The sequence below is a fragment of the Notamacropus eugenii genome, chromosome 2, assembly GCF_028372415.1.
Source record: "Notamacropus eugenii isolate mMacEug1 chromosome 2, mMacEug1.pri_v2, whole genome shotgun sequence".
NCBI lineage: Eukaryota > Metazoa > Chordata > Mammalia > Diprotodontia > Macropodidae > Notamacropus > Notamacropus eugenii.
Genome location: NC_092873.1, coordinates 385,121,018 through 385,143,032, shown reverse-complemented (window position 1 = coordinate 385,143,032; position 22,015 = coordinate 385,121,018). Strand labels below are relative to the sequence as shown.

The following is a 22,015-nucleotide window of genomic DNA, read 5'->3' as shown; positions in this document are numbered from 1 at the left end:
ACTATTACAACAGTCCATGTTCAGAATGCTGAGGGCCTAAATCAAGAGTGGTGGTTATGTAAGTAGTCGTAAAGGGGACAGATGTTAGCGATAATTTAGAGGAAGAATATATAAGATTTGGCAACACATTGGATAAGTGGAGAAAGGAACCAGAAGATAGAGCTTGAATGTTGAGAGACAGGAGATGATTGTGAGAGTAATAGTCCGGAGAAGACAGGGTCATCCCCATGCGTATAGAGGGGTTGGCCTTGGTCAGAGGGGTCACCTCCCGGTTAGCGATTGGAGTAAAGGAAGAGAGAATGGGAAATATCAAGAGTTCTGAGATGAAAGAAGTTTACAGTAAATAACCTCTATTTTCTCATTAAAATATGAGGCAAAGCCCTCATCTAAGAGGGCAATGTGAAGGGATAGGGCAGGAGTCCTGTGAAGAGGAGGGAGGATTTAGAATAGTTCTTGTGGGAAATACAATAGAAAACCAATCAGGGATAAGTAAAAGGACTGCCTTATTGTAACGACCCAATGAGACTAGATAGCAAATTTGCTGGGAACTCAGTCACTGCAGTTGTATGACTTTCTCCAGCAGCATGAAACTATGAGTGAAGAATGTCAATGGTGGGAGTAATTCAAGATTGGAATTTGGCAAGACAGGAGTAGCAAAATAACAACAGGGAAAGGGATTTGAGGACAGTGTAGAGTTGAACTGATTAACTATAGGATCAAGATGGGGAAGGAAGGAGAGCCTAGTCAGATCAGGGATGATGGTTTGGGAAAGTACTGAGGGACGGAGGGGTTGGAGGTCATGCTAAGGATGTAGAATAGGTTTAGGGGAGTAAAGGCACCAGGAGAGATGGAATGATAGGAAATTATGCTAAGATGATGGAATTTCGCCCTTACTGCTAATTTCCCAATTTCTATTGCGTGTATCACCATTCTTCTAGTCACTGTGATTTGCAACCTTTGCATCATCCTCAATGACTTATTCTTTCATACATTTACACATATACATACACATTACATACATACACAATACACTCATACATGCACATGCATATACACATATACATACATACACATATATATGTATATATATATAAGAATAAATTGGCATGTGTGGTCTATTCACCAGTTGTAATATCCCTTGTATCTGTCCCCTTCTCTCTACTCATATGGCTACCACTCAATTCAGGCTCTTACCTGGATTATGGCAATAAGCTCCTAATTGATCTCCCTGCCTCAAGTCTCTCCTCACTCCAATCCATCTTTCACACCGCTGCTATATTTACATTCTTAAAGCACAGCTTTTGACCATGTCACTGCCCTAAACAAGATACTTTAATCATCCTTCATTGTCTCTAGGATAAGCTACATACTGCTGTGTTAAGTCTCTGGAGCCCTTCATTATGCGACTCATCTGATTTCATATACGCACACATCCTACATTCCAGTTAAACCAGGCTACTTGTCCTTCCCCTCTAATGACATTCTGTCCCCACCACTCACCCCCTGCCCATCCCATCTTGGCACAAGTTGTCTCCTCTGTCTGGAATGCTCTCTCTTTTCATATCTGACTCTTGCAATCGACTTAGTTCAAGTGCTAACTTCTATCGGTAAGAGGACTCTCCTTATTCCTCTGGTTATTAATAAGTGGGGGAATACTGTACATTTATTTTATAGTTACTTATCTTTATATATATTATTTCCCACTGGTAGAATATAAATTCCTGGAGCATAGGGACTTTCATTTCTGTCTTTATATAATAGGTGCTTAATGTTTATTGAATCAAGTGAAATGGAATGTGATAACATGTGATAACAAATGGAATGTGATAAAAAGATTCCTTTCCTGGGTGGGAAGTTAGACCGCTTGATCTTTCTATAGTCTCTTTCTAAGGTCCCTAAGCTCTAAAATTCAATTGTTCTAGGTCATCATTTGACTAATGAGGAAACTGAGGCCCAGAAGGGTTAATAGACTCAGCTAGTATTATACAATTAGCCTCAGATCTGGGATTAGAATCTAGTTCTTCTGATTTGTAGTCTAATCTTTATTCTACTACACCATACTATATCCCATTGGGAAATAGAAGGGTCATAGCAGAGCAAGAGAAGGAGGGAATGGGAGTCAGTTTAATTTTAAAAGCTAATTTCTGGCAACTATTTATAGCTAGCCAGGATCTTAGAAATCATCTAGTTTAACTCCTTCATTTTACAGATCAGGAAACTGAGGTCCAGAGAAGATAAGTGATTTATCCATGGTCCCATAGTTAGCACATGGCAGAGGATTCAAATTGAAGTCCTTTGACTTTAAACCCGGTATTCTTTTCACTATACTTTGTAGCCTGTTTTCTGACCTCTGAAACCTAGAATCCCATGCAGAGAGATATGAAAGCACATATTAGTTCATACAGTACTGTGTAATATGTCTTAGAGATATAATAGAAGGGCCACAACTGTGCTCTAACACTTCTCTAAAGCAACCTTGTCCTCACTTTTTGCCCTTGCCCACTCACAGTGACAGTGGCCAGGAGCCCCTCAGGTACATTGGCCACGATGATGCCGATGAGGAAGATGACAGCCTGCAGCCAGCCATAACCCAGGACAAGGGAGAGAATGAAGAAGCTGACACCCAGAAATACAGCCACTGCTGTGATCAGGTGGATAAAGTGCTCAATCTCAATGGCGATAGGTGTCTGGCCAGCTTCCAAGACAGAGGTCAATGAGGCAATGCGGCCCATCACTGTGTTGTCTCCAGTGGCAATCACGATGCCTTGGGCTGTTCCTGTGGGTAAAGTGGGAACAATGATTACTTAAAGGGCTCCTTAAGTAATGGGGAGGGCTTTGGACCTGTTCAGAGGAAATGGATAATATCCAAAATTGAATCAGAATCTCTTTGGGGATCTTTCTCATTCAGACAGGGCGTGTGGTATAATGTTTTAAAGTTACCAGACTTGGAATCAGGAAAATCTGGGTTAAATTCTTCCTTAGAGATTTACTAACTACATGACTGATCATAGGCAAATCAGTTACTCTTGGAATCTCCCTTTCCTTTCCTATAAGTTGAAGATAGTAATATCTACCTCACAGGGTGGTTGTGAGGTTAAAGCACTATACAGATATGTCATTCATTCTCAATCACAAATCACTCCTGACCTCCTAATACCATGCCTCCAGCCTTTGGACGGTTCCATATTCAGTTCTGACAGACAGGGTTTCCTCTTTCTGAAAGGCTTGATAGAACATTTCACAGTCTCTCAAGACAAATGTTTTGTTACCTAATTACTCTCCCTGTTCAGTTTTTCATTATGTCAAAGTATAAATCCATTTGCTTCTGTTTTTTGCTCAGTTGTTGAATATTTTTCAAAACCTCTAGAAATGGAGACATGTAGTCTTCTTTCTGGTAGTAGTATAAGGCCAAATACCTTTCTTATCTTTACTCTAGAACTCTATCCCAACCCTGTTACAGCCACTTGGAGCCCTTTGCATTCTGGTGGGTAGCACAAACCACAGAAGCGATGCTTTTACGTGTAATTAGCATCTCCAGTTGTCCTGATTGATATCTGGCCACTAGACCCAGATGGCTCTGGAGGAGAAAGTGAGACTGGTGACCTTGCACAGCCTTCCCTCACTCAAATCAAAGTCAACTGCAAGTCATGCCATCATCTCCCTGAGGCCATGGTCCTTTGAGAATGAAGGACAAACCACAACCAGCATTTACCCAAATATTTACACTATAATACCAAATAAGAGGTGACAAGTGGGCTTCAGATTAAATCCCTTGTAAGATCAGAGAGAAAAAGGATCATTATTGATGGGCAGATTGACCACGTGATCATCTGAACTCAGGGATTAGAAGTCTCCTAAACGCTCACTGTACTACTTGTTATAAAAATGACATTTTTTATAATGTTTTAAGGTGTTCAAATGCTTTCCTCACAACAACCCTGTGAAATAGGTATTACAAATATTATTGTCCTCATTTTATCGATGAGAAAAACTGTAGTGAAATGACTTGCCTAGAGTCACACTAATAAACGATAAAGGTGGGGTTTGAATCCAGGCTTTTGTGTCTCTAAGGCCCACATTCTTCACAGACCCCTGTAATTAGTTTCTCACACTTTTCCTTTTCTCCAAGGCTAATATTTGCTCTGGCTTCTAAAATCAAAACTGAGGTCAGAGGGAACACCCACAGACTCAAAGAATCTCAGAGTTGGACAGGATCTCAGAGGCATATGATCTATAATTAACACCTAAATAGGAATCTCATTTTAATATCCTCTAGATTCTCTTTAAAAAAGAATCTTTAGTGAAAGACAGGTCTTTTATTCTATCTCCAAAGGTAGAATCTGTTCTGATTTTGGATAACTCTAATTGGAAGTTTCTTCATATATTAAACCTAAATCTAGTTTCCCCACGGTTCTGCTCTCTAGAGCCAAAATGAACAAGTCTTCCATGTGACAAATCTTAAGATAGTTATTGTGTGTAGTGTAAGTCCTCTTCAGGCTAAACATCATCAAGTCCTTCTGGTTTTTGTATGGTACTGTCTTCATTCCCCTCACTATCCCTGCTGCCCTCTTCTGGATGAATTGTAGTTTGTCCAAAGTCCTCTGCTTGGCAGGTACATCAAATCCCTCCCCTTCCCCTCTTCTTTACTACCCAGTATCTTAGTGTACTTCACAAGAAGGAAGATCTCCTGTCTGGGTCAAGGATTTGGGGAGGTGGTGAAACTATTTGCTGAAAAGGACAAATGAAATGGAATCCAAACCATTGCCTTTTTTTGCTCTGTTAATTAGTTGGCAGATGAGAATTTCATTAACACCTAATGGTCAGTCTTAATCCCAGTTGGATTAAGTGAGCTGTCATACAAACTTCACCTTCCACGCAGTTGGTGGAGAAGAAGCAGATGTTACGGGTTTCCAGGGGATTGGGGTCACTAAAATCGGGACCACGGTTTTGTGGCTCTGACTCGCCAGTCAGGGATGAATTATCCACCTGAGATGGAAAAGAAAAAGAAGTCCTCAGCACATGTGGCACATAGGACATAGATAAATGAAACAATCAATAAGTATTTACCAAACATCCATGGTGGACTAAGTACTGAGGAGACAAAGAGAAAAAAGGAAAGTCTCTGACCTTTGGGGAACTTACGTTTTATTAGAAGAGATAGCACATACATGCATAAATATATGCAGAATATATGCATACGTATGTATATAATGTATACATATGTATGTACACGTGTATATGTATGTATATATATGTGTGTATATGTATACATATATGTATGTGTGTATATATATACAAAGGAGTAGATAGATATATATGTATATACCCACACAAAGTTTTTCAAGGGAGAGTTCTAGGAATTAAACATACCCAGATCCCATATAATATACCTGCCAGCATGAACAGGATACACATATATAGATAGACACAGAATGACAGAATTTGAAAGTTGGAAGGATGGCAATGACTATCCAAGAGTCCAACCCATGTGCAAGAAGAATCCCTACTATGACATCCCCAAACAGATGATCTTGACACTAGATCATCTGTTTAGAGATATCATAGTCTAGATTCTAGACAGAGCCTCTGCTTACCAAAGGGGTCACAAGTTACAGACATTGAGACAGTCACACCATCAGGCACAGACATGGAGAGACATACACTACCATCCCTATCCACAGGACTCTCCTGTCTTGTAATCTTCTTGGGGTTTGAGGGACAAAAACAAGGTTCTCTTTTCTGGGTCCATAACAATACCATAGTCTCTCTAGTTTTGTCTTCTCACCCCCACTACTAAGAATGTCAACCCTGTCCTAACGGAGGGCACCTCAGCTCATCTCTCTTGGGCCTGCAGACTTGCCTTACATCCATGGGAAGAGATGACCCGGAGATCAGCAGGAATTCGGTCTCCACCCTTCACCTCCACCAAGTCTCCCCGAACCACATTCTGTGCATCGATCTGCATCTTCTCCCCTCCCCGAATCACTAAGGCTTTCTGTGGAGAGATAATTGGAGATTACTGCCAAGGTTTCCTCCTCCTATCATTGGGTTTCTTCTAGCTGAACTTCACTCATATGGGACTAGATTATGGAAACTTTCATCTAATTCCCTTCCGAAATAGTTACCTGCTGACAGAAATCTGAGTCAGAACATTCTCACCTATGTGGATTTACACTGTTGAAAGCCATGCTGCACACCAGCATGCTAAAGGTCACTTTGGGGTTGCTTGATTCCACAAACCTCTTCATGAAATATCTCTTTCAACTTAGACTTCCCTGCCTATGGTTAACATGTCTCCCTAGGTAACTTTTCCATTTCTTACTCTGTGAGTCCCTAGAATTCAGGCAGAATGAATTAGGTACAATCTCCTTTCTGCTGCTATCTCATCTCCCTCAATGTAGAGTCTCATTCCTATATACTTTGATTCCCATCACCATTCCCAGATCTCTCTTATGTTATCACATGGAACAGCCAGTGTGGGCATAAAGATCCATGGTGGAGAAGGTCATAGGCTTGATGCCAAAGGCTAATCAGGACTCACTTCAGCATCTGAGCAAATAACTGTATAGCTTGGCACAAAATCTGATACTGTTTGGATCAGCAAAGCTAAGACCAGAGCAAAGACTTCTGACCAGTTGGCTATTAGTGTCCTCTACTTTGGGTGGCTGGTCCAGCTGCTGCTGGATAATTTCACCAATCTCTTCCCTAAATTGTGCCTCCATAAGGGTGCTGAGCTGACTCTGGCTTTGAAAGGAAAACTAGGACGTGAGGACTTGAAGGACTTTATTATGGAAGTCTGTGGAGAGGTCTCTAGTGGTTTAAACCCTTTAAGCATTGGATAACCTAAATTACTTTGTTTTCAACTCTGTGATGCTGGATTTGACCCCCTCAAATAGAGACCTTCCCACAGAAAGGCGGCCACTGAAGCTTCTAAGATATAATACAGACTTTTTGACTTTTAAAGTCCTTCACAATCTGATTCCAACTGATCTCTATAGACTGATTTCACACACTTTTCACAAAACTCCCTCATGTATTCTACATTCCAGACAAACTGACTTACTTGTTATTCTCCACATATAACATAATTTGTCCTGTCTCTGTACCTTTACGTAGTCTATACCCTATACCTGGAATGCTCTTTCTCTCTCTTCACCCTCTACTTTTGGGATTCTCTAGCTCCTTTTAAGGCTTAACTTAAATGCCATGTCATATAATAAGAAGCCTTTCCAATCACCCAGGTGTCCTCTCTTTACTCCACCTCCACCTCAAATTATTTTGATTTTACCTTATATGTATCTTATCCATGTCCATTTGGTATGGAGTAGCACTTAATAAATGTTTATTGAATAACAGTGCTATTTGTAGAATATTTTAAGATGTGCAAATCACTGTATATGTATTGTTATCTCATTTGAGGCCTACGACAACACTCTGAGTCTAAGAAGAACAAATCTAATCTGTCTTTCACATTTGAAGACACCAGTCCTTCTGGTCACCTCCTTAACAGCTTCCACACCAACCACTTCGTCATCCATATTAGAGGCCATGCTCTGGAGGAACTTCTGCTCTGGAGCCCTCATCTCCTGACTGGTGACTGCAACTCCCAGAACACTCTTTCAGGGAAGTCTCAGCCAGACTTATTTCCTTCCCTTTGGTCACCTCTTCCACAGCTCTCTCATTAACCACATCATTGTCTTTTCCTTCCTGTCTCCTCTCCTCACCTTCTCCTCAGTCTAGTTCAACCCATACTTAAACAAGAATACAACGCAGACCAGTCAAGTTTTTGCTAGGAAAGCTCCAATGAAAGGGAATCAAATGTTTTCTTTGGCATTTATTTATTTATTGTCATTGCTATTCAGTTGTCTCTGCCTCTTCGTGACCCATTTGGGGTTTTCTTGGCAAAGATATGTTTGCCATTTCTTCCTCCAGCTCATTTTACAGGTGAGGAAACTGATGTAAACAGAGTTAAGTGACCTGCCCAGGGTCATACAGCTAGCAAGTGTCTGAGGCCAGGTTTGAAATCAGGAAGATAAGTCTTCCTGATTCTAGACCCAGTGCTCTATCCACTGCACCAGCTAGATACCCTTTTCCCCTTACATCAAGACTAAATCTGTTTTGCAACTTTACTCCTAGTTGTATGCTCTAGAGCCTAGAACAAATCTAATCTCTTTACAGCTTGATAGTCCTTCAAATACTTCAAGACCTTCTCCCCTAAGTCTTCTTCAGTGTAACTATCCCTAGTTCCTCCAGATGCTCTTTGTAGAATGTTCATGAGACCTTTCACCATCCTGATCACACTCCTTTGGATACCCTTTTGCTTGTCAACAATATACAGCATACATACTGGATGCATACAGAGCATATAATAATTCTGTTGGAGCCTAGGATCACACTGGCTTTTTTTTTTTTAACTACAGCTTGTCATTTCTGTCTTATAGTGAGTTTGTAGTCCCCAGAATCTCATATATATCTTCCACATCATCTGTTTTTGAGATTCCCACCACTTCCACCCCAAATTCTATACTTATGTGGTTGAGTTTTGGAACCTAAGTTTAGGACTTTACATTTTTGTCCATTACATTTTACTTTGTTAGTATCAGTTTTTCAAGTATCAGCCTTTCAAGATCTTTTTGAATTCTTTCATCAAAATAATTCATTACCCCTCTTAGCTTTCTGTCATCTACAAATCTGATAGCCAATTGTACTTTCATCCAATTCATTGGATAAAATATTAAATAATTATTATTTAATATAATATTATTTATAATATAATATAACTACTAATATATTATAATATAATATTTATTTAATTAAATTATTTAAAATAATAATATAAATATTAACTAGAACATTTTCAGGATCAGAGCACTGGGGCTCTCCATTAGAGACTCCACTTTCTAGGTTACATCAGTCCATTAGTCATTGCTCTATGAATCCTGTTATTAAACCAGATCAAAACCTACCTAATCCACCTGTCTTATTGGTAATGACAGACAAAGTTTGTCCATTGCATCGTATTCCTCCTATTTACTAGTCTAATATATCTGTCTAAAAAAGTCAATGAGGTTGGTTGACCATGGGCATCTCACAAATTGCAAGCAACTTTAGAAATCATCTTGCCTAATTTCCTGACCAGTATAGGAATGTCATGTATTTGTTGTTATGTTGTTTTCAGTTGTGTCCAATTCTCTGTGACTCCATTTGGGTTTTTCTTGGTAGAAATACTGGACTAATTTGCCATTTCCTCCTCCAGCTCATTTTACAGATGAGGAACTGAGGCAAACAAGGTTAAGTGAATTGTCCAAGTCATGCAGTACCGTATTTCACCACAAATCATTGCAGATTTTATGCCAAACTTTTTGGCAAAAAAGTGGGGTGCTACCATTATGTGAAGCTTTAAAAAAATGTTCCGAAATTACTTGTCTTTTAGGTTCCTCCAGTCTCAAACTAACTTTTTACTCACTCAAAACTGTCTTTCTGTGGCTCTGTTTCCATGCTGCTCAGCGAACACAATAACTTTCAGCTTGAAGCCCACAGAATAGTTTTTATATTTACCCATAATCATAAAAACGCTTCATACATGTCAAACTATACAGTTTAATTCTCGCAGGAATAAGCAAGTCTTATCATATCACATGACTTACTCACAGTGGCTTCCCCTGACTCACTTCAACTCTCATTGGGTTGAGCGACAATACTGTTAATACTGCAGTTCTCTCAACAAACCACACAAGTCAGCTTTCAGAAATATACTGACAATGTGCCTGTGCTGAGAATTCTGGGTTCCTGACTTGCTGTGCCTCACTGAGAGGACAAGGCAACTCCAGACTGAACCCCATGACTGGGGTTGAAGACGATTAGCGATTGAGTCAGAAAGCAGCCACCTACTCTATGGTATCTAAGAAGAGTGAAGATAGATGGGTTCTGTTTCTTTTGGGTACTTCTCTCTTTGGAACTCTTCTAATGCTTTCTCTCCTTTAGATTTTTTGCAGTGATGAGGATTTTTTCCTTTCCTGACTCACAGGAGCATCAGCGATTATACATTTTTTTTGACATTTTCAATCTTTATTTCTTTATTTTTAAATTAATTTATTAGTTTTCAGTTTTCTACAGTCACTTCCATAAATCTTAGATTTTCTCTCCCTCCCTCTCCCCTCCCTTCCCAAGATGGCATGCAATCTTATATGGGTTTTACACATACATTCTTACCAATTTTTACATTTTCACCTTAGTCATATTGCATGGAAGAATTAAAATGAATGGGAGAAACCATGAGAAAAACCAAAACAAAATACAAGAGAAAATAGTCTTCTCCATTCTGCAATTCAACTCCATAGTTCTTTCTCTGAACATGGATGACATTTTGCCTCAAGAGTCCATTGGGAATTTTTTAGTTCTTTGCATTCCTGTGAAGGGCTAAGTCTACCAGAAAAATTCCTTGCACACTGTGGTTGTTGTTGTGTACAAAGTTCTCCTGGTTTTGCTCCTTTCACTCAGCATCAGTTCATATAAGTCTTTCCAGGCTTCTCTGAAGTCTTCCTGTTCATTGTTTCTCATAGCACAATAGTATTCCATTACATTCATATACCACAACTTGTTCAGCCATTCCCCAGTCGATGGGCATCCCCTTGACTTCCAGTTCTTAGCCACCACAAAGAGAGCTGATATAAATATTTTTGTACATGTGGGACCCTTTCCCATTTTTATGATCTCTTTGGAATACAGTCCTAGAAGTGATATTGCTGGGTCATAGTGTATGCGCATTTTTGTAGCCCTTTGGGCATAGTTCCAAATTGCTCTCCAGAATGGTTGGATCAGCTCACAGCTCCACCAACAATGAATTCGTGTTCCAGCTCTCCCACATTTTCTCCAACATTTATCATCTTCCTGTTTTGTCCTGTTAGCCAATCTGATAGGTATGATGTGGTACTTCAGAGTTGTTTTGATTTGCCTCTCTCTAAATCAATAGTGATTTAGAGTAGTTTTTCATATGACTATAGATAGCTTTAATTTCTTTCTCTGAAAACTGCCTGTTTACATCCTCTGACCATTTATCAACTGGGAAAGTGATTATACATTGTTGTTGTTTGCCCTTCATTCTCAAAGACGATCAATAACATCAGGAGGGTGGTGTCTTGACTTGCAAGTGAATTGGATTTAAGTGAGCCAGAGCTTTGTAAAGTTGTCAGTCTCACTCTGCCCTCCAGAGTCATCTGGGTCTAGTGACAATATAGGGCAAGAAGACTGGAGATGGCAGTGGGAGACCTTTGCCTTTTTGAGATAAAGTCTTCTCCAAATCTCAGTTTATCTGAGGCAATGCCCATTCAGTAATTAAAGGCTACATAAGAATTGAGGCAAAAGATGCCCTAGTTTACCTTCATAAAAGAATAAATCTGGGTGGGGGGAGGGAAAGACTCTCAGAGTTTCTGATGGCTGTGGGAACACATGCTTGCCTAGGTAGACCTGATACGGGGCCTGGCTGCCTCTGTTTCTGTCAGAAACCATGCATTCTGAACAAAGGACATTTCTATCCTTCCCTCATGAATCTGAAAGTTCCTTGGTCTGATGCTGACTGTCCAGAAGGTAATATCTATAGCAGCTGTGTCAGTCCTCAGATATGACTGCTTCCTGGATAATCTTGTGCTGCAGTTGAAGGAATCAAGAGAACCATGTTCTGGCTAGCAGATCTTAATCTTGTGAGTTGCTTAATTATTGTAGACAAGGTGAAAATGAAATTTTGGTTACATTGTCCCACACAGTTGTCTTTACTTTTTGTAAGGGGTATAATACGTGTAATGGGCTATTTGAAATTTCTGTTTTCTGCATTGGTCAAAGCCCATGACTCTTTTGTATCTTAAACAGTTTATGTAATAGAGGAAATGACCAGCTGCTTAGTTGACCTGATATTCCAATGTTATACTGAGCTTCTTTTCCAGAAAGGACGCTGGTACCCACATATTGGGAAACTCTAGAAGCAAGGTGTACTCAAGCTTGTTTACTTTCCAAGCATGGGGGCAGAGACAGAGAAAGAGAGAACTCTTCTTCCCACAGGGATCAGCCTCTATCCAAAATGAATCTGGATCTTTGTGAGCCCACAACAGAGATCCTTGTGGTGGATAGGGGGCTCCCAGGTCTGGAAGCGCAGTGGAAATTTGCTAATTATGAATCAAAGGTAAATGAGCAGGGTTATAGAAAGCTGGCATCACATTACAGAGAAAGGTGTAAAACTTGCTATAAATAAAGCCTTATACTGGAATCCTCTTTATGGTAAATAGATGAAGCAGAGAAGAAGTTTGTGACAACATTTCACCACAAAATTTGGCCATAAGAGCTACTAGCAAGAATGGCAGAGAACTAAGGCCCACAATTCTAAAAATTAGATGCAAGCGTTTTTTCTTCCATTTTTTGTTAAGATGCCACAGGAACAGAAATGGGGAGAGGTGGTAAAATGACTCCATTGCCATAAAGGACTAGCTCAGACTACTGTGATAAATGGTGACACTCAGGGTGGGGAGGGAAATTTTAAAAGGTATGACTGTGTGTGTATCATTCTCTCCCACCTTCCTGGTATTTTGGAGATCAGAGGAAGTAGCTCATAATTGCCAACAAAGTTGATGCAGCAGTCAACTGGATGAGAAACTCCTCAGAAGAGACTTAGAGATAGAAAACCACATCCTAAAAGGATGGATCTGTAGCTTTTATGTGCAGGTCTTTGGTCCATAGGGAGAAATAGAAGGGGATATTGGGGACTTCCATTAACTGTTTGGATCCCAGAATTCTTCTGGGAAGCTTCATTTATCTCTATAGGAGGTGTGTGTGTGTGTGTGTGTGTGTGTGTGTGTGTGTGTGTGTGTATGTTTGGAGCAGTGTTACCACTTGTTGAGAAAGACTTTCTATAACCCTCATTTGTGACTTTGACATGGGGGTGGGAGATGTTTTATCCTTCTGCTCTACAAAAGTCCTCTACTACTTGTAACACAAAGACTTGGCTATCACTGCAAAAAGTAGTGCAGAAGGCACACAGCTGCTTGAAGGCTTAATGCTACATCCTCTAAAATCCTGATTTAATCCAGTAAATGTATTCCATACTATGAGCGTTTTCCATTGGGTCCCACATACATAGAGGGGAAAGAGATAAGAATTTCTGTGGGATGGGAGCTATGAAGTATGCTAATACCTTTTCACTTTAAATCCTAGATTGGACAAAAGAAGAGCCCAGACAAGACCTTCAGGTTGGGAGTGCTTTCCAGTGCATGTGCAGAAATCCGGGTAAACAGTTCAATTTTGCGCATGCTGGAAAGAGGTCTACGTCAAGTAGCCTGACTTCAGGGCGCCACCTGGTGGCATATTGGGTCTCTAGAGGGTGCTTGCTACCTGTGGTCTTGAGAACATGGTTTTTTGTATTTTTTTTTGTTTCTTAACTTCCTTTGTATCCTCAAAGCTTAGCATAGTGTCTGGCACATAGTAGACTTTTTAATAAATGCTTGCTGACTTGACTTTAAACTAGTAATCCAGTATGACTATAGAGTGAGCAGAGGGGAGTAATATAAAAGACTTGAGAAGATAGGAAAGGAGCAGGTGGTGAAGAGTTTTAAATGCCACAGAGAGTAGTTTCTAGTTAATCCTAGAATAGAAAGTCACTGGAGTTCACTGAGTAGAGGGTTGATATGCTTTAGGAAAATAACTTTGAAAGTTTTGTGAAGAATGGTTGTTATGGGGACAGACTAGAGGTAGGGAAAAAATTAATTGGCCATGTGGAATAGTTCAGGTGAGAAGTGATGAGGGCCTGAACTAGAGTAGTGGCTATGTGAGTGGACAGAAGAGGATATATATGAGAGATGTAGAGACAGGGATGACAAGATTTGGCATCTGGTTGGCTATGTGAGATAAGGAAGAGTGAGGAATTGAGGATGGCACTGTTAGTGATTGAAAGGATGGTGGTATCCTCAACAGTAATGGGGAAGTTCAAAAGAGGTATGGGTTTTAGGGAAAAGAAAATGAGTTCTGGTTGTGATATGTTGAGTTTGAGATGCCCAAGAGACATCGATTTGGAAGTTGGTGATAGGTGTCTAAAGCTTAAGAGAAAGACTAGAGACGGATATATAGAACTGGGGATCATTTGCAAAGAGGTGATTGAATCTATTAGGGTCATCAAGAGACAGAGAGCAGAGAGAAAAGAAGGCTCAATTCCACCGCAGTAATTGGGCACAACAGGGTTGAAAATCTAGCAAAGGAGAATGAAAAGGATATAGGTAGGAAGAAAACCAAGAGAATCATGAAAACCCAGAGAACACTCCAGAGGAGAGTGTCAGATGCTACAAGGATGTCAAGAAAGACAAGGATTGAGAAATGGTCATTCAGCCTGGAATTTAAGGAATCACTGGTAAATCTGGAAAAAGCAGGATCAATCAAAAGAAGACGTTGGAAGCCAGATTGCAGAGAGTTCAGAAAATAATAAGAGGAGAGGAAGTAAAGGCACTGTGTATTGAGAGCTTTTTTAAGGGGTTAGTTTAGTTGAAAAGAGGAGGAGAGATACAAGATAATAACTAGTGGAAATGGCATAATAAAAGTAGTAAATGGAGAGTTAAAATAAGACATGTGAGGAAATGCTACATATAGCTATCTTCAATGACTGATATGCTGGGCTCAGATGAACTACATCTCAGAGTACAAAAAATGGAGGGGTGGCAGTGTGCAGATATAATGTCTGAGCTACTGTAACTCACTTCTGAAGAATTGTGGGAAAGAGAGATACCATAGGACTGAAGAGAGGCAACAATTCCATTTTCAAAAGGAAAAAGAGAAAGAGGGTAGAATTTTCAGATTATATGCCAGTTAGCTTAAAGTTTTAGAATGTATTATTGAAGGGATGACTTGTGGGCAAAAGGAAGTGAGAATCACTAAAAACCTGTATGAATTAATTGGGAATAGACCATGCCAAAAGAGCTTCATTTAATTTTAGATAAGGTTACGAGACTAGTAGATCTAGGGAGTGCCATGGATTTCAGATGGGGATTAGATCATTCCTTTTGTTAACATTGGAGAAAAAATGAAGAGATATGGACTAGATAATAGTGTAGTTAAGTGGATTTGGAAACAATTGAATGAATAGATTATAAAAGTCATGATTAATTGATCTATGTCAAACTCAGAGTGTGTCTCTAATGTAGCATTTCAAGGTTTTGAACTAAGTCTTGTTCTTTTTAAGATTTTTATCAATGACTTAGATGAAGGAGAACATATATAGATCACCCTTATAAATAACATAAATTTGGATAAGATAGCTAATACATTGGGTGGGCTCCAAAATTATTTCAGCTTAGAGATATTTCATTTAAAACAACTACAGCAGTATAAAATACTTGAGAATCCACCTACTAAGACACTATAGTTAGAGTCAGGAACAATATGAACACAATTACAAAACAGTCTTTGTACAAATAAAGATAGATCTAAATAATTGGAGAAATGTTAATTCCTCATGAATAAACTGAACCAATAGAAATAAAAATGAAAATACTACCTACATTAATTTACTTATTCAGTGCCATACCAATCAAACTACCAAAGGATTACTTTATAGATCTGGGAGAAAAAGAATAACAAAATTCATCTGGAGGAACAAAAGGATAAGAATATCAAAAAAATTAGTGAAAATAAGTTGGAAGAAAGGAAGCCTGCCAGTACCAGATCTCAAACTATATCGCAAACCAATGATCAAATATACTACATAAATATATAAATATACTATATAATGTACAAATATACTATAGTGATCATCAAAATAATTTGGTACTGGGTAAAAAAATAAAGAGGCAGCTAGGTGTGTCAGTGGCTAGAGTGCTGAAGCTGGAGTCAAGACCCTTCTTCTTGGGTTCAAATCAGACCTTAGACACTAGCTGTGTGACTCTGGGCAAGTCACTTAAACTTCTTTGCCTCATTTTCCTCATCTGTAAAATGAGCTGGAGAAGGAAATACAACCCACTCTAGTATTTTTGCCATGAAAACCCCAAATGGGACCATGAGGAGTCAGACGCTATGCTAAACAACTGAACAACAAGAAAGAAAGAGATTGATGTACTATGGTCTATGGGGTCATGAAGAGTTGGACACAACCAAACGACTAAAGAAGAAGAAGCTCATATGACTTAATATGACAGCAGAGAAAGAAGTACCTTTATCTTAGGCTGCATTGATAGATGCATAATATCTAGAATGAGAAAGGTGATCTTCCTATACTACTCTATCCTTGTCAGACCACATGTTCAGTATTGTGCTTAGTTCTGGGCATCATATTTTAGGAAGACAATTTTACAGATGAGTAAAAGAAGTTAAGGGAAGTTAGGTGACTTGACAAAGGTCACACAGCTAATAAGGGGGCACAGTTGGAATTCAACTCCAGGTCCTTCAACTGTAAAATCTAGGATTCTTTTCACTCTACCATTTCTCTCTCTAGATGACTTCTGAGGTCTTTTTCAGTTCTGTGATACTGTGACTCTGTGGTTCAGCAGATGTAAATACATATTTTCTCCCCCTCCATTTTTAGCTTATATAGTCCTCTTAAGCAGTTATGAGCTTTTGGTGTGTAATTTAGCTCTTTTAAGTTCAGTTTCCAGACAAATTCTCCCTATACTTTGTAAGATGTATTCCATTCCTAGGTAAGAGTTTATTTGTTGTCATTACTCTAGCTTTTTAACACATTGCTGTGTTCATACCACTACTCTACTCAAAGCAAAACATTTAGGGATTCCTCACTGCCTACCAAAATAAATATAAACACCTTATCCTGGCATTCAAAGATCATTGTAATTCATTTCCAATTTACCTCTCCCACCGTTTGTCACATAACTCTCTTTTTAATTTGTGCTACTTAACATTTCTTTATCTCTAGTCTTTCTACCTTTGCCCACGTGATCTTCCATGTCTAGAACAGATTCCCATCATTCCAACCCTACTCATTTCTGTCTTGAAATCATTCAAAGTTCAATTCAGGTGCAAATCCCTCCATGAAGCCTTCTCTAATGCTCTAGAGGAAAGGAATTTCTCCCTCCTCAAGTTTCTCAGAGCATAGTGTGTGGATCTCTCCTATGCCCGGCCAGATGTTTCTGTGTGTTATAGTTATTTACATATCTTATGTCTATATTAGATTGTATACTCGGTGAAGTGGAGCTTCTTTCATCTTTGTATGCTCAGAATTTAGTATAGTGCCTTACACACGTTAGGTACTGAATATTTATTGGATCTTTCCTCTTTCCCTCAACACCTTGAAGGTCTCCTAGCTAATTCCACTGAGAAGGGACCAGTCAGGCTGTGTCTCACTCCGGAGTTAAATGGAAAATTTTGTTCTCTAATTAGTAGAACCTTCTTCTAGAGCTGAGACAGGAGAAGTGTCTCTTTTTTTAAGCCTAGAGTTAAGGGAAGAAGGGCATGTTAGCCTCATTTCCCAGAAACTCTTACTTATTGTCAGATGTATGTCTAGATAGTCTGAAATCTGTAATAGGTCTACCTTGCTAAATGTTCCTTCTCTGCCACTCCAAGACTCCAGCTCCAACTCTGACTTATGTCAGTGAGACCTAGCCCACCAGCGACCTAGTCTGTGGCCAAGTCCACCACAGAGCCTCCAGATGTTAGATTATACTTTGTTCCACTTACCTGTGGCACCATGTTCTTGAATGAATCCATAATCTTAGAGCTTTTGGCCTCCTGGTAATAGGAGAAACAGCCAGTGATAATGACCACGCCTGCCAGCACCAAGCCCAAAAACAGCTAGAGAGTAGAAGAAAGCAGGTCAGGCCAGCCTTGTCAATCTCCCTGTCCTCAGGAAGGCAACTAACACTGACTAGCAATGGGCCTGACCTAAAATCCCAGTTTCCCCAGGGCATCATGTGGAGGAAATAATAGACAAGGGGGGGATGGGAAAGGAGGAATGAGGAGGGTCAGACTTAGCTAAAGTAACAGTAGCTCCTGGAGAAAAAGCCTAGGGTTAGGGAAGAATTTGGGGATGGGGGGTGGGGAGGAAGCAGAGGACAAAGAAGGTCAAACTCTTTCTAGTCCTTAGAGGCAAAAAGTGTGTTTCCTCAGGATCCTAAAGGGGGGAGACAGCCTGGGAAGTATGGGGTAATCAGATGAGTTCATGAATAAAGAGCAATACTTTCTCATTGAGCTGGATCATAGGGTTCTCTAGGTAGCAAAGGGGAATGGAGGTACAAGTTAGGAACACTAAGGTCACTGGGAGATGGCTCATTTAGAGGGTGCCTAGAGGTTCAGGGGCTTGAACTAGGTAGCTGGATGGGAAAGACTAGGGGTTAGGCTATGGAAGCTGACTGGGAAGTAGGTATCAGATATCCAAGCTCACATTGTCTTTCTCAGCTTTCCAAAATAAGAGGGACTGAATGGTATAGGCCAAAAAACAGAGGATGGAACCAGTCCACAGCAGGATGGAGAAGCCCCCGAAAAGTTGACGACAGAACTTGACCCACTCAGGAATGGTGGGGGGTGGAGTGAGGGTGTTGGGACCATCCCGGAGCAGGATCTCCTTTGCCTGTTTGTTGCTGAGACCCTGGGTGGAGGGATGATGGTTGTGTAGACAAGGAAACAATGAAAAAAGTCAAGAAACCATCACGAGAAGGAAAGGATCACAGGGTAGGAAAAAGAATACTGAACTCAGTCAAAAGATCTAGTTTCTGGTTCTGCCTATGTTTGCTTCTCACTTAAAGTTCCTCATCTTTAAAAAATATGGATAATAATATCTGTTCTGCTTACCTTGTGGGATTATTGAAGCTCAGATGAAAGAACTATTGTAAAAGTTCTTTGTGAATTATAAAACCCTATAAAAATATAGGGTATCGTTGCATGAATACAGCTTTAACAAGGGCTCCAAATCTACCAAAAATCCAGATACAAGGGCAGGGAGAAGAGAGGACAGACATTGAAGAGAACCCCCCAAAGCAGTGTGTGTGTGTGTGTGTGTGTGTGTGTGTGTGTGTGTGTGTGTGTGTGTGTGTATGGGGATGAGGCTGAGTGGGTGACATGCAGTCCAAAAATGGGGGGTGTATTCTTCTTCTCATTGAGAGGAGCCCCTTAACTCACCTTATTCAGGTCAACCTCATACTTTTTGCTTAATTCCTCCAGACTCAGCATGTGGTCATCCTGAAGACATACCAGAGAGAGGAAATGAGGCCAGAGGTCAAACTACTTTTTCAGATAGGGCTAATAAAGGTTCCTGGGAGGAACAGTGGATTTTGTAATGTCAGGTCAGTTCTTGAGGAGGATGTTAAAGGGTCATTGGGATGGTTCTGTCTCAGGGAAATTTGCCATTTCACTTTCTGGGGCGTCTTACCATGACCACTTCCTTCTTGAGTTCTTCCATATTTTTCTTAGTTTTATTTTTCTCATCTTCTTTCTTCTGAGTTTTTCTATTATGAATTTGGGTAGAGAATTTGGAGGAATATTGTCCTTGTGGAGTCACCATGTGCCCATGTGCAGACACCATGACTACCCAAGGTCCCAGGGGACACAGCTCAGAGCAAGGGTAAGTAAAGTCAAAAAGAAATGAGGAGTGAAGTAAAGAGGAAGTGAAGTCATTAAGAGATAAAGAAAACAAGGGAGGGGAGGTGATCAGAAAGTGAGGGTTCTGAATGAAGCATTAGAGACTTAACAAAGGTGAATAAAGTGAAGTGACTAGTGAGAGACTGAAGGTGACTGGGGAGAATAGGGACTGAGGAAGTAAATTGATGGAGGAATTCAGGAAGTAAGAAGAACAGAGATTGAGGGATTGAAGGAGTTAGGGAATGAGAGGGTGAGGACAAAGGAGGGGTGAGGGGATCAGGGATGAATTGAAGTGAGATCCACAGTTGATGGATGAGGTTAAGAGGGTCTAGACTGAGATGGGTGAAATAGGCGTTGTGGGATAAAGGATCAGAGACTGGGGATGGGAAGTGGGGAGGGATCAGTTATTGAGAGGGTGAGGAGGTTAAGAACTGAAGGAACGAGGGTGGTGTTAAAGGATCAAGGTCTGAAGAGTGGTAGTGAAGTCATCATGAACTCAGTGAGGGGTGAAGGGATCAGGGACTAAGGGGGTGAGGAGATTAAGGATGGGTATTGAGGGGATCAGGGAGTGAAGAGAAGAAGAGATTAAGGATGAAGGTTGGGAGACTAGGGAATAAAGGGGGTGAAGGGATTGAGAATGGGGGTTGAAGAGATTAGGGATTGAGGAGATCAAGGAGTGAGGAGCTGAGGAGATAAGCAACTGTGGAGTGAGGGGAGCAGGAGCTGAGTGGTGAGGGAATGATGTATAATGAGAGCGGGGTGACGTGCTGGAAGGACTAAGCTAAAATGGGTTATCATTTGGGGTAGGGGGTGAAGGGATCTGAGACCAGGGGAGAGTGGAGACCTGAAGTAGGACAAGGGCCTGAGGGAGTTCAGGAGACAAACGAGGGTAGAAGGGGCAGGGGCAGGCAGAGACCTGCTGCTTGCATCCTCGATTCGAACATCTTGATCTGAACCACCTTCCCTAGACATGCTGAGAAGTTAACTGCTCCCTGTTTCCCTCCCACTGCCAATGCGGACAGTCCGTTGCCGTGGTGATGAACTTGCTCGGCTCAGTCCACTCCAGACTTCCCCAGTTATCTCTGCCCCTCCCCCCATTCTGAGAATGTTGACTCCGTGGGCTGATGCTGATGGGCAGTCCCCCTACCTATGGGGTGGGGGGTTTGGGTCTGCCCCGGGAGCTCCCCTGGAGGAAACTGGGGTCTTTGGCATCCTTTTGTCTTAGGGAAACCCAGAGACAGAGAGACCAGTGAGAGTGGGGGGTGAATGAGTGGAAAAATCCTTTCTCTTCAAGGAAAAAGAGGCTGAAATTATGAGACTGGGGGTGTTGGTCACCTTTCTAGAGCTCACTTTCCTTATCTGTAAAATGAGGGAGCCCCTTTAATCCAATACACAAAATAAAACAAAAAAATCAAACTGGGAGGGGAAAATCCTCAGGGTTCCTGGCCAAAAGAGAAATAGTCACTATTTAGTATTTACATTCACTCTGTGCTAGGAGGGCAGGGACCAATTGTTCAATCTATAAGCTCCAGAGTGAACTGGGCTTAAATTAAGGCTTTGTCTTTGAGAAAGAGATGTAGTCATTAAACCTAAAGAATAAAAGGCAGCTTTTGGCCATTGAAGTACACCTTCTCCTGGGCAGAGCACCCCCACATAAGGATGGAGGTAAGAGGACAGGAGGGAAGGGAGGGGAGGAGGGAAGGGGAGGGGAGAGGAGAAGAGGGGAGAGAAGAGGAGAAAAGAGGTGCTAGGCATTTACAGGTTGTGTTTGTTCTTTGTTCTTGAAGAGGACCATGACATTAGAGCGATGATGACATGACTTGCAGTTGACTTTGATTTCAGTGAGGGAGTTCTGTGCAAGGTTACCAGCCTCACTTTATCCTCCAGAGCCGTCTGGGTCCACTTAAACAGGCTTATTCACTGAATGGGCATTATCTCACTCAAAGTGAGAACCTGAAAAGGCTGTAGCCTAAAAGAGCCAGTCTCCCATTGCATCCTGGGCCATCTCTAGTCGTCCTGATGAATATCTGGTCACTGGATCCAGATCATTTCTCTGACACAACAGAATGAAGGGGGCTGGTCTTAGGTGACCCCTAAGGTCCCTGCTATCTCTAAAAGCTATCAGTCTGTGGTTTGGGGAATAGGGACTACAGCCGTGATTTTATTGATGGAGGGGAGGGAGAGTATCCTCCTGGAGAACTCCATCCTATCTACTAATTTAGGTCAACACCTTCTCTGCAATTTGTAATCTTATAGTTACCTCAGAGAACATTGACTTTGTTAGGGTTATAGAGCTAGTTTGTGTCAGAGGCTGGCCTTGACCCTAGGCCTCCCTACCTTGGAAGCCTGATCTCTTCCCACTGCTATCACTCAGTCTCATGATCTCTCAGATCTCATCCTCCTCCAGTCCCTGGGTTCCTCTTGTGATGAAAATAGGTCCTAGTTTTGCAGGTTGGAAGATAGC

At 40.9% G+C, this 22,015-nt stretch overlaps 1 protein-coding gene across 2 annotated transcripts in view; it reads right to left on the bottom strand.

Annotated features, from left to right (window-relative positions):
- LOC140529012 (sodium/potassium-transporting ATPase subunit alpha-2-like) overlaps positions 1-20,616 on the bottom strand; it is a 69,236-nt gene extending 48,620 nt beyond the window's left edge. Inside the window, exons 1-8 of one of the 2 annotated variants that reach the window (XM_072647389.1) lie at positions 20,468-20,616; positions 19,343-19,418; positions 19,093-19,152; positions 18,359-18,562; positions 17,656-17,769; positions 5,861-5,995; positions 4,869-4,986; positions 2,508-2,776 (exon numbers count right to left, since the gene is read on the bottom strand). In XM_072647389.1, the coding sequence (XP_072503490.1) occupies positions 2,508-2,776; positions 4,869-4,986; positions 5,861-5,995; positions 17,656-17,769; positions 18,359-18,562; positions 19,093-19,152; positions 19,343-19,418; positions 20,468-20,523 (1,032 nt within the window). In that variant the 5' untranslated portion in view covers positions 20,524-20,616. The remainder of the gene's footprint in view (positions 1-2,507; positions 2,777-4,868; positions 4,987-5,860; positions 5,996-17,655; positions 17,770-18,358; positions 18,563-19,092; positions 19,153-19,342; positions 19,419-20,467) is intronic. The other variant, XM_072647388.1, reaches the window with a different exon arrangement.
- Between the last annotated feature and the right edge of the window lie 1,399 nt (positions 20,617-22,015).